The 12,790-nt window shown below is 45.7% G+C and overlaps 1 protein-coding gene and 1 long non-coding RNA gene across 3 annotated transcripts; one reads left to right on the top strand and one right to left on the bottom strand.

Annotated features, from left to right (window-relative positions):
- Window positions 1-1,052: 1,052 nt before the first annotated feature.
- Window positions 1,053-9,264, top strand: LOC138687469 (uncharacterized). 2 transcript variants are annotated; one of them, XR_011326654.1, is made up of 2 exons: window positions 1,053-1,766; window positions 7,055-9,264. It is a non-coding gene; the product is annotated as an uncharacterized lncRNA (long non-coding RNA). The 2 variants fall into 2 exon arrangements; XR_011326655.1 differs by lacking the exon at window positions 1,053-1,766 and adding an exon at window positions 1,792-1,966.
- SDF2L1 (stromal cell derived factor 2 like 1) lies at window positions 7,208-11,696 on the bottom strand. The gene is made up of 3 exons (XM_069795064.1): window positions 11,363-11,696; window positions 10,355-10,551; window positions 7,208-8,336 (listed from the first exon to the last, which is right to left on the bottom strand). Exons 1-3 carry the CDS (start codon window positions 11,679-11,681, stop codon window positions 8,058-8,060), a joined length of 795 nt encoding a protein of 264 aa, XP_069651165.1. The 5' UTR covers window positions 11,682-11,696; the 3' UTR covers window positions 7,208-8,057.
- Window positions 11,697-12,790: the final 1,094 nt, after the last annotated feature.

Raw genomic sequence — 12,790 nt, forward strand, 5'->3', positions numbered from 1 at the left:
AACGTTTTTTGCTGTGCAGCTTTATAGAAAATTGCCTCCAGCTCGACAGTAATCATCTCCACACTCGCACCCAGCGAAGGCAGAGGTAGTGTGTTCAAAAGTATAATATTTGCAAAAGAGACAGCAGATGGTGCTCCCTTGGGTGCAATTTCAGAAGAAGCCTCGTATTCTGCACTTTCCGATGTCTGTTTTAGCCGCACAGGTTTAATGCTATAACAGCCTTTTTTTGGCGATGGAGTCACAAGCCCAGTATAAGATGTTGCTGTCACGAATCACGAGCCTTCCCGTTTTGAACAAGCGGGGAGGATACAAGTGGAGTAGACCGGTGATCGAACAAGTGCCTATACGATTATTTTATCGCACCACACCCCGTGTGCCCGTCGAAGCCAGTAACCGAGCTAGATCAGTCTGTAGTAGGATGGGAACTGCTGGAGGTGCATCAAGGCGTGTTTCCCTCAGTGTCAGCAGCCGGACAGGGCAGTAAACCCGCTCACAAGCCCTACAGCAACACGGTTAGAGTCTCCGTAAGCACGGAGCCCTCCGGACGTCCTCGATGCGGGACAAGCGCCCGGGGCGTCCGGCAGCGCCCGTGTGCCCCTCGGCTCCCTCTCCCGGGCAGGTACTGACGCGCTGCTCTGTCTTCTCGGCACAAGGAGGCACCGCTCTCCTTAATCCCCCGGCCCGGCGCTTCTGTTTGTAGCCTTTCGGGCTCTTGAGCTACCGGGCTTTAAACTCGCCACCTGGCTAGAGGCGGTCGGATGGGCGCAACGGAGGAACCGGGAAGGGACCCCCGCTCTCTGCCGGCCCACCGGGCACGGGGCTGCGGCGCTGCCCAGCGCAGCCCCCTCCCTCCCTGGGCTTCAGCCCCGCCACGGCCTTGCGGCAAAGCATCACCGCGCCCGGCCGGCGAGGAGCTCTCTCCCACGGGTGCCGTGTCGCGCAGCGCCCGACCTCCCCCCCCGGCCCCGTTCTCCTGCCGGGAGCCGGGCTCTGCCCACAGCCCCCCCGGGGCTCCGCCGGGGCCGGTTGCAGGCTGACAGCGGCGCCGGCACACGTGGCTCGGGGCTGCGCACATGAGGTGGGACCTCCCCGCTCCCCCCCGCCCCGCTGCAGCAGGCGAGGCTGAATAAAGAGACGACGACGGTGCCCGGCGGAGCAGGCAGGAGCCGGGGGAAGGGGAGAGGGGGTAGAGCGCGGCGTGAGGACAGTTTTGGCTACGGGGAAGCGGGGCTGGGAGGAAGGCTCCTGCCATCACCCGAGGATGGCCGTTAGCAGAGGCTGGCTCGCAAATACTGGTACCCGGGATGGCAGAAGGCTTCTATTCAAGATCATCTTTGCGCTAGACATGAAGGGATACGGGCAGGCGGCTGATGCCGAGAAACCGAAGTTGCACTGCCGGGCGATTTGCAGAAAAATCTACGGCCGTTTGGCAAATGAACGAAGCCCTCGGCAGTAACTGCGCCGGCAGGGAGGGGAGCCGGAGCCGCCAGCCCGCAGTCCCCACCAAGAACGGCCGGCAGGGCACGACGTGGGCGACCCACGCAGCCAGCGGGAGCCGCAGCCCCTCCGAATGACGGGGAGAAGCCGACGGGTGCAGCCTCCCACCGGCTCGCAAACCGATACCGTCTCGGTAAGAGATGGCAGCTCGGCTTTCATCCTAACGCCAAAGGGAAGCCACGGCAGATGGCACAGGATCGGCTCCAGGGGAAGCGGTCCAGGCAAAAGCCGAGGGGAGCCGGGTTACGCTAGGGACAAGATGTGTTCACGTAAGTATTACCACTGACCTGCAACGTATCTCACACTGGCTAGAAACAGGTTGTTTGATTTTAGCTTTTGTTTTCGAGATCTCGCAAAATGCAACGGGATTGCTGTAGATGACGGCAGAAGAGCGCTCCCTGTTTAACGATCCTTTTGTGTCTTTCCTGCCCCCACTGAACGAAAAGCGGTATTTAATTTTATGATACAGGTAATTGCCTTAAACGTGTACTGTAAGCAAACAGATTTCAGCCTTGGCCGCGCTTTATCGATCCTATAGAAAGACCGTAAACAGCAACGCCCAAAGCATCGCTTTCATAGCCTACGCTAATGTTTTAAACTTCCCTTTCCAATAACCGAGTCGCACACGACTTGGCAGAGCGCACTTAACGCCAGACACGGCCGCGCAGGAGGTCTTTGCAGCAGTCGATCGCCTTAGCATTGTAACGCAGGGGAAGCGGATGTTATTTCTTCCCCCACCCCGAAGAACACACATTTGCAGGCGATCAAAGCTACGCTGCTGAAACCTCGCTGGGCTGCCAAAGGCTCCCGATTCCCCGGCAGCGGCGAGCCGGCTCCGCTCGGGCAGCGGGCGCGGCAGGCGGAGGAGCAGCGCTGACTAGCGGCCGTGCCGCCGCCGCCCGCCGCTCCCGGCCCGCTCCCTCCGGCTCCGGCAAGGCTTCGGACTCGAAGACGGAGATAAGGAGAAAGAGGCACCTGTCCCTTTTTCCTCAGAACGGCCCTGCTCGCATCTACGCCACCCAGGTTTTTATACAGGTCATCTAAAGGGCTGTTTCCTAGAGAGGACAGAGTAGTCATCTGGATTTAAGTGAGTAGAAGGGCACCTGCAAGCCCAAGGAGCAGTGGGAAGGCGTTTGCAGTCAGCCCGACCTTCCAGCATGCAGGGGCCGGGCAGGTAGAGATGGGGCTGAGAAGGCAGCAGCAGGCAGCAGAAAAAGAACAACATCAGGTACCTATTGCGTTTCATGTTTAGCTGTGGTTTGAGTCACACTAGATTCACCCCAGGTACTCCAATTTTCAGTACAGCACACACCTCTACTACTACTCAGTACTCTCAGAAAATGACACTTAGGTAAATAAATACATGACCATCACGAAGATCAAGCAAAGAGCCTTAGGTCCAAGTCCAAGCTCAAAAGTCCTCCAGACATGCAAAGCCAGCACCTGCACATTATTTTTATAGTTAAAAAAAAAGGAACTAATTAGGCAGCTTCATAGCTTGCACACATTCTGATTAATTTGTAATGTGTTTCCTGAGGGTTTGGTACCCTTGAGATGTCACAGAGCTAACACTTCTAACCCTAATGAAGCAGGACACCATTTTCCCAAAGGATTGAAGGCAGCTGAATCCCTCAAACCGCAGCTTGAATCAATATCAGAGCTGTCATAAGAGGATTCCACTGTGAACTTTATGCTAATTTAGCATTACTACAATACCAAATATACTAAAAAGTTTTTATAATCACTTCAATTTGCTGCAATTTAAAGAGAAGCATTGAACCATGCAACTGCTGAAGTCTACTTTCACATCACTCACTATAGTCCCTCCTTGTCTCATACACACCCAAGGTATAATTCAGTACTGTCCTCAGAGGAATTGGTTGACCATCTCTCAATCTGTTCCCACACATTGCTGAAATTATTGCAAGTTTGATTAAAGAAACAGATTAGGAGCCTAACCCTGGTGTTCTGTCTTTTGCGTAGAGTAAAAATAAGTTATTAGGCATAAATATTCAAGGTCCTGCTAAAGTATTTATAAACACAGGAATACTGAGACACTTAGAATGTCAGTGGGAAGAGGGGAGAAAGTATAATATTTATTCCTCTAAGTATTTAAAATAACCTTAGGATCCTAACGTTCATTACTGTTTGTGACTTGCATACATAATAAACAGTACATACCCTAAGGTAAGTTTGAATTGCCTTGTTTCCAACGCAACTCCAAGGAGGTAAGGTTGAACTTTTTATTCCTTCTTGAGGAAGCAAGACATCCCCTGTGCTTCCTACACCACAGAATAGAACCAAGGAGACCATGGGAAGAAAGTACTTCCTTAGCTCCAAGTACTCCTATTTAAGGGTAACAACTTTTTTTTTTTTTAAACTGTTTCCTTAAAAAGCTTAATGACACAACCATGGGTGCTGTCTTGTAAGCCCAAACACATGGGTTCCTGAAAGACAGTTGATGAAACAGCCACATTATGAAGCAATTAATTATCAAAGATATTTGCGTGGTGGCCCAGAGCTGGATTCCAGGAAGATGAGTTTGAAGAGAAAACTGCAAAATCAAAAGGGCACAGATAAGAACTCAAAACTAGGAAAGAGGCGCAGGCAGCATCACGGCACCCTGTGTCCATAAATCTCTCACAGGCTCTTAGCCAATTCCCCAGCTGCCAGCAGGGAAGCTAACCAAAAAGCCAGCAAGCGTGCCAACCAGGCAGTCAGGCACCTAGCAAGATGCTGCTGCTGGAAGGAGATATTTCTAAGGTTCAGCCTCTGTCTAGTACAGGTGTGAAACACGGTACGTCCACAGTGACAGCTAGTGCTTCAATGCTGGAGAAGAGAGGCAGGAGAAAAAGAATGTTCAGCAAAACTAACAGGGTTCAGAATACTGCCAAGTAAGCATCACTGTTACAGGGTTGTTTTGATTGTAATTTTTTTCTTTTTTTGTTTTGATTTCTAAAAATATCTGCTAATTTAACTTAAGAACAGATATACCCAATTAGTATTCCCAAACATAATAAATTAAATTAAAACATTGGTTTATCTTTAGCCTTGACATTCAGAATGAAGAATCAATGAGCAGTACATCTCTTCTAGCACTTTCAAAGAACTAAAACCAGTTCTCATTCATACTGACTGAAAAGTCAAAATGTGTGGCAAGTATTCATATGTTGAGCAGTTATACAGAGCTTTAAAAAGCTTCAGGAAATAAGTGAACATGTTTGTAGACACACACGCTTGCCTCCAAAATTAACATGTCTAAGGAACTCTTTGTCATTTTACATTGAACTAGATATATGCATATGTGTAAAATGCAGTATTTGACAGATTTTTTTTTTTTAAGTACAGTTTAAAGTAGGTAGATTGTCTTTAGCAGTTATTCCCACGAAGAACAACTATACATAAGGATCCCCCTAATTCTTTTCCCCAAAGCTTTTCTAGTTTATTAAAGGAAGAGTAACAACACCGGCACACCTTTTCAAAGAGTTCTTGTAGTAGCAGTGAGCAAGAAATTGGAAAGCACCTGTCAGTTATTTGAAAGAATTATTTTCTGCTAGCATCAGAAACCAAAATAGTTTTCAGTTAACCTTGAAGTGTATAGAGAATTTTGACAAGAGGTATTATAAAATCTAGTTTATCGCCTTAAAATAAAGGGAAAGATGCAAAACGGTGTTCCCAACTTTCATATCTACATTTCTCAGTATTTCATGTTTTACCCAAGAGTCCCAATATCTTTAGGCAGATGATAACTTTCATATGGAAAACAAACAACAACAAAAGCAACAATATAAAAACTGGGGTTCCCCAAGTCTCTAGTCCTCAGCTGTGGGGGAAGGACTGAAAAGCTGAATTGTAAGCAGCCAAAGTAAATAAAAACCACCTGAATCAGGTTCTGAAATCTCAGTGCTTCAGTTTAAAGCATAAGGTATGACATTAAACAGATACTAATGCAAGTCTTGTGAATCTAGAAGTTATACAGAAAGGAAAGCACATTAGCGCAAGCCATCACTTTTCACAGCTATAAGCTTTTGCACTTCCTACACGAACTTAAGACTTTTGTAGTCTGCATTTAGCATGCTGTGAGTATCAATAGTTATTTTAGTACTAAATTAGACAGAGTAAGGTGTACTTCAACTGGCCTTATTTAAGAGTCTTTCAGCACAACTTTTATAGTGATAAGAATTAGAAAAAAGAGAAAAAAAATCTATTGTGACACATGCGCAATAATGCAAGTGCAATATTAAGGCCAAGTGACTTTTATACTTTGGTCAGAATCAAAAGTGAAGGCAACTCAGTTCACAGGAATATTGTTGAATATATCTTTAAATAAGCCATTCATAGATACATGTGTATGGGGAAGCTTGATTCTTTAGGAACAGAAGGTACAAATTTTGAAACAATCTGCTTTGAAAACGAAGAAGTTTTCAAAAGTGAGATCATAGTAGAAAGTAAGCAGTAAGAACTAAAGTCAGTTCTTTCTCAGCCTCACCAAACCGATTTGGCTCAAATCCAGAACAGAAAGAGGAAGGTCCAGTGAGATCCCACTCAAGCATAGTGAAGACAACTGATAAATACCTTTGCTAGGGACAGAAACATCCAGGCGGACATAAACATTGGGTGGGGATAGTACCTGGCACACAGAGATGAGCCACACAGCTCTAGCCCTTCTCAGCCAACTCAGTATTCCACAGGTGCACATACACTAAGCCCACATGGTTTAGGCATAAAGCATTTAGCTCTTAGTGACAGACGAGCCACTGCCAAATTTGTTTCTTCCTCCTGCCAAACGCTACCACTCTTTTTGTGTTTACTCATATACCAACTTCAATAGAAAAGCCCTCCTTTTTAATAAAGGAAAACCAAAGTCAGCTTGTTTATGCAGGTTTGGTTTGCTTTTAAATAGTTATCCTTTATAGCTACAACTTCAATACCAATTAGTCAGGAATATCAGTGAACCTGAAACATTAATCACAAAGAAGTTTACTTCTAATACAAACCAGCAAAAGCCAGCTACTTCCTCTCCAAAATACCCGTAATCCTTAATACCCACATGCAACTAAGACTCATAGAAAAACAGTCTTACCTTTTTCTTCGAAGAAAAATAATCAGGTACACAAAACAACTGTTACAGAGGTTCCTTGTTCCATACGCTACGAGGATCTTCACTAGTAGTAAACCCCTAAATAAAACCTGAAGTTATTCTGTACAGCACAACTGCATGAGGCATCACAGAGCATGAAGCACGTATCAGTAGGTATGTTTATAAAGCTTAACTGCAATTGCCTGTTGCACCTTCTTAACAAACCAACACCGCAGCATGTGACTGGAGCTGTAAAAGCAGTAAATCAGTTTCCTGCTTCTTTAACTGATTGACTAATTAAGACCATAATTGGTAAACTATTTACACATGGAGATAAGAACATCTGAATTTTGACTTTTCACACTGATTTTGTGAGCTTTTCTGTTTAAAGTGAATAGAAAATGTACGGTACTTTGAATTTTAATCAGTATTTCCAGTAACAAACATTCAAGCATTAGGTTTTTTCTGTTTTCACAGAGGGAGAGGAACACAGAAATTCATAACTTGTTCGACGAAGGCTCCTTGCTAGTACTCCAGAGCATGCCATTCTGTCAAAAATCCAGGACCAAACCATTGTCTAAGATTCTTTTTTCTCTTCTTCTGGATTCACACAAAACAACCCCACATGGCTATATGCCCTACTATTTATTCATCTGGATTCTCATACTGATCTTGCAGAATGACGTGCAAGTACAACATAAGTCAAATTCAACTGTTCCTTCGCATCACATGGAATTTTATAAAATTCTAATATTAACTAAACAAACAGTAGCTTTCTGCACCAGTTCATAGAGCAGAGCAGCCTTACCATTTGACAATTAGCAGTATTGCCACTACCAGAAATACGCACTTATTGGAGAAAGAGAATAAATTAAAACTTTGTCTTCTTACTCCAACATACAGTACACAATGAAACTCATGGAAGACACTGGAAGCAATTTTCAAATGGACCACATTTTTTTTCTGGAAGGCCGAATAGCTGACTTCAAGCCATTCAAAAGACACCGTATTTGAGAACTATTTTACCCTTTCTAGACTTACTCCATCTCCTCATTAATAACATCCTCTCACTAAGTAGTAGAAATCAGTTTCCAAATATTTAATTATAATTGGAAAAAGATTACAAAATACAAAGTTTTATTGTACTTGGGACTACAGAAATGTATTACTTCAGTTTTTCCATTTCCTTCAAATTAGAGACAAAGGAAGAAGCAAAACAAATGACGACAAAAACTAACAGATGTACAAACTAGTTTCACCAATTAAGCTTGAAATTCAGAAAGGATTTTGCCAAATAAATTTCAATGGCTGAACCTGGCAGATGCCATTCCCCACAGAAGTGCTGCATTCCTAGAATGAACTAATGCCCTTCAGTAATACAGAAAGTCAGTCACTTAGGCAAGGCGGGACTTATAAGAGACCAAGGATTAGCATCTCCGAACACTGGAGTAAGCTGAAACATTTTGGATCCTCTGTCAGTTCAGAGCTCATCATGTTTTGCAGGGTCCGTACTGGGTTTGATGAAGACTCCCTCCATTGCTTTCCAATAGTTGTGATGATTAGCAGTAGGCATGCCATGAACTTCCCGTTGGCCTCTAATGGGATGGCCATACTGTTCCCCTGTTATTGAAAGGAACACCTCAGTTCCTATGTGCTTGAAGCGCACTGCATCCTCCCGCTCCCAGTAAGTCCCACTGCATTGCACAATCCATATATCGAGGTCATCTCCTTCGCCATCATCACCAAAGGCACTTACTTCCTGTTAGAGACACAAACTTCCTGAAGTGAAAAAGTAAGCAAACACCTCCAATACAGACACAAAAATATCAACCACAAAGTCAGCAGAGTTGAAAGGCAAGGATGGAGAGGAAAGAAAAACTGTTGTTGCATTGCTTTGCCAATAGTTATCAAATCCAGAAGCAGTAACTTTCTACCACTACAATCTGAACAAAAAGTGCCAACAAACTCCAACATGTAATCTGAGCAAAAAGTGCCAACAAACCCCAACATACATTACAAATGAAATGAAAGAGGACTTGAGCACAGAGATCAGAACAATCCTTCTGAGAAAAAATTCAAAAGAAATGACACTAATGCTGATGCAAATTTTCCCCACTCAAAAGAGTTCCTAACTGTAGACATTGAGTTTTGTAGTATGACCATCTTCACAGTTACCATTGCAACAGTTTTTTTCAGCATGTGTTTTCATCACAACATCCCAACAATTTATCTTATTAAGTAATCATATTCCTTTTTTACTTAATTATACCAGGCTTACAACTGGGTCAAAAACTATTCTGGTTTACACTCTTTCTTCAGATAGACAGCTGAATAGCTCTTTAAAAAAACATAAAGACAACCATTAAAGCAAATGAATTCCTGCTAAAACAAAAGTCAGAGATTAGATTTCATTATGCACCAAAAAAAATTCCAAGCATTTCTAGAAACCAGATAGGCTAAGCTCCAACTGTTTAGGACTCCAGATAACCTTTAATTCTTAAAAATCTGGTAACTAGAAGCAATGAACAACTTGAAAATAGAACTACAATAGTTTGTATCTAGCAACCTAAAATTTTAGGGTCATGTTAATTCACGTTTATGTAGTCCAAAAAGTGTAAAAGACAACATACTAGTTGAAAATCCAACCTCTGTTAAGAATATGAAATAAAAGTTTGTGTTCATAACTACATCATATTTCAATAGTGTCATAAGTTACAGTCCTATCAATCTCTGGGAAGTCATGCAAACTTTCAGTTCGCTTAGATACTGTGCAAACACATAGCAAAACCAAAGAAACACAATGACAGTTGCTGAAGATTTTTACATTAAGGACAATGTTATACAAATTGTCTAAACTGATAAATGAAAGCTGGGGGAAGGTTTTAGAGTCAATCTGTTCTTTAAATCATTTTTCTAAAATGCTATTTTTCCATCACTTCTTTTGTTTTAATAACCAAATCACCTAGATACCCTACACAAAACTGGACCTTATTGCTTCAGCCACTTTACTCATTGTAAAAGACAAACCTTTTTCACAAAGAGTCAGGTTTTCCAATTTTTTAATGACCTGTCTACATAGCCTGAAGGAAGACTAAAAGGACTACGAAGGACAAACTTCCAACAAGTTTGCATTATTTATTTTAAGTGAGATTTTCAATCTTGAGAAGCGTTTGTCCAAGGACAAGACTGGGACCTAATTACAGTTAGAAATCACACTCTTCTAGATATGTACAATACAATAAATAAATACTATTGTGAGAGCAGATTAATTTTTTCCTGTGGAAGGAGGACAGATAAATAGGAATAGTGAATTAAAATAGGGATAGTGAGAAGATGACTGAGACCAATAGACTGGATCGCCAAGGAACTTGGATACAGGAATGCCTAGTGTTATAAGACATGATTAGTTGCCTTGCTCTAGAGCAATCTTCACAATGTTGAGGGAGGCACCCAGTCTCCAAAGCCTTGAAAGTGCTAAACATTTCAGAACAGTCTTCCCAGTAGCAATGGTGCAGATTAAAAAAAAATATGCAGATTTGTTAAAACTACTGTGAAATACCAGTACTGGTGCATATTAACTTTTAGCACTGTCGAGAAGTTAAATACATTATTCAAAGATGCAGAAAAGAATATACTTGAACTCTGGATATGCATAGACATACTCTTTCTGGCAGCTGGGATGCAAGCCTGTTTCTTCAAAACCATGAAAAACTGGAGAGAAGTACTGTCAGTAGCATGCACTATTTATACAAAAGCTTAAGATTTAAAACAACTCACTTGGTTATTGGAGAGTGGTGATGGGAAGTGATGAGTGTGTAAATTTTTTCCTGTGTTAACATGGGTAAGTCGTATAGCTTGCCCACATTTCACTGGTGTTCCGCGCTGGCAGCTGCCATCGCTCTTCCCACGAATCCGCCAGTAACTGTTGGCATCATCTGAAGCTTCAACTCCTGTCACTGACTGTTGCCCACTTCCTGTTTGAATAGAATTAAATGGCAGGAAACTTAACCCACTTCTCCAGCTCAAAAAGTCCTGAAAGAACTAAAGAAATCTGCTTTAATGTTCTCATGCCTTCATGTTTAAGAGATGCTTAATTCCCACAGTCTACTTACTGACTGCAATGGGAATGGAGGTACCAAATAATCTTTCAGACTGAAGAAGTTAAACATAGCATGTGTTAGTAGCTGCAAACTGTCAAAGTTCACGGTGCACACACGAGAAGAAAATCTGACCCATGATGGATACTACTCACACCATCATGCCTTTCTCAAAAATACTACCAAGTTTTTTGTGTCCCCAAACAAACCCGCACCCTCACTGCCAGAACAGACGCTGGGAAGGTACTGCTGAGGCCCCGGACACAGAACAGGGCTCACCTCAGGGATGCGGGCAACGCATCCCTGTCACATCCCCACGCCAGGACCTGCAGAGCCCAGCCGCAACATCTTTCTGTAGCCCAGGCCTCAGCACCCTCCTCTCCCTGCCAGGCTGCCAGGTCTCCGGTGCACCCCACCACCCCATCCCTAGCCCGCTGCTCCCGCTGCACCAGGGACAAGAACCTCAGCAACCTCTAACCTTCCTCTTCCTCCTTCCCCGCCACCCCTCGCTGCCAGTCCCCCCGCCATTTTCCTGCCCCTCTCACCACCTGTCCCCCCAACGCTTCCCAGCTCCCGCCATTTTCCAGCCCCACCTCACGGCTCCCCGCCCGCCATTTCTCAGCCCCCGGCCCCTCAGCGCCGCTCCCCCCCCCCCGCCCCCGGCCCGGCCCGGCCCGGCCCTGCTCACCGGAGCCGTACTTGACCTCGTGCGAGTGGAGCCGCACGCTGTGGCGGGTGTTGAGCAGCTTCAGCACCGATCCGCAGGTAACAGCGCCCGGCGCCGGCTCCCTGCCGTGACACAGCCCGCGCAGCAGCGCCAGGAGCAGGAGCGGGAAGAGGCGGCAGCCGCCCCTCATCGCGCCGCAGCCCGGCCGGCACCACCGCCACCCCGCCGCCCTCAGCGGAGCGCGCTTCCGCACCGCCTCCGCGGGCCCGGCCAATCGACCCGCGCCAGCACCGCGGCCGGCCAATCCCCGCCCGCCCTCTGCTCGGCCTCGCTCCGGCATTGGGCCACGGCTTAGTGACCTCACCGCCGGGAACCCTACAGCGGGAGGAGCTCATTGGGCCAAAGGGAAAAAGGTGACCAATCAGAGCAAGCGGCGTGGCACCTCCCAGGGAAGGACGCGAAGGAGGGACCGCGGCGCTTTTACCTCAGCGACGCCTCAGGCGGGTCCCCGGTGCGGGTCGGGCCCGCGGCCCCCGGGACGGGCCCCGTCGGCCGGGGCAGCGCCCATCGGGGCCCGCAGTGCCTCCATCCCCGGGTGCCTTTGCACCCGAGCCCGGAGCATTGTCACCCCCGGCTGCCGGGCGCTCCAGCGGGCGATAGCCCTGAGCACCCCCCTACCCCCGGGTCAGCGCTGACAGGATTCCTTGTGCTTCCCTCACTGGGAGTTTGGTTTATGTCGGAGGAGAGCAGGCCAGGTTTGTTACAGCAGCCCTCTCATCTAACATGTAGTCTGGGCTGTAAAAAAAAAATAGTACCCGGGTCACTCTGATTGTTAAGGGCCTTGGGAGAAAACATGCTGCAAGGACTGGTCAATCGGTTGTCATCAGGGGCAGGGAAGAACAAATGTCTTCACAGTGAGAGCACTGTCAGGCATAAACCAGCTCTAAGGTTACTAGCCAGGTAGGGGTAATGGTACAGATACAGCCTCAGGGAGCCAGAATTGGCACAAATAGGTCAATCGGCCCATGCTGTTGCATTCAGGCCACTTCTAGCTCAGAGCTGGCGGGTGGCATGTTGAGGTCTGCTCCTCCCTGCAGTTCTGGCTCTTACAGTTGTGTAAATATGCACCCATTTTTTTGGATTTACAGACAAATACAAGAATGTTGAAAACCAAAGGAAATTCATGGTAGTGAACTGTCTTGCATAATAATACACCACTGGTCCAGTCATTTCTGGATTATATTAGAGCGTCTGATGATAGGGCATAAATACTATACAAAAAAGAACTAACAATGGTTGCTGTATCATTAAGCTGTAGTGATCACATCTTTGCTTTTGGATTTGGAAGTTCACCTTCTGTGATTCAGTCTCTTTTGTGAAGTTCTAACAAAGAGAGATTATTAAACTCTCTTCTGTATAAAAGACAACTGCATAAATTAACATACCTAC

This window comes from Haliaeetus albicilla, chromosome 10 (genome assembly GCF_947461875.1).
Source record: "Haliaeetus albicilla chromosome 10, bHalAlb1.1, whole genome shotgun sequence".
In the NCBI taxonomy this organism is placed as follows: Eukaryota; Metazoa; Chordata; class Aves; order Accipitriformes; family Accipitridae; genus Haliaeetus; species Haliaeetus albicilla.

Bases quoted from the DNA above. Each gene is read 5' to 3' on its own strand.
- SDF2L1 (XM_069795064.1), bottom strand. From the start codon at position 11,681: ATGCCGGAGCGAGGCCGAGCAGAGGGCGGGCGGGGATTGGCCGGCCGC. The intron at 10,552-11,362 runs GTGAGCAGGGCC...CTATTCAAACAG, and splicing joins CGAGGTCAAGTACGGCTCCG to GAAGTGGGCAACAGTCAGTG. The intron at 8,337-10,354 runs GTGAGTTGTTTT...TGTCTCTAACAG, and splicing joins CACCACTCTCCAATAACCAA to GAAGTAAGTGCCTTTGGTGA.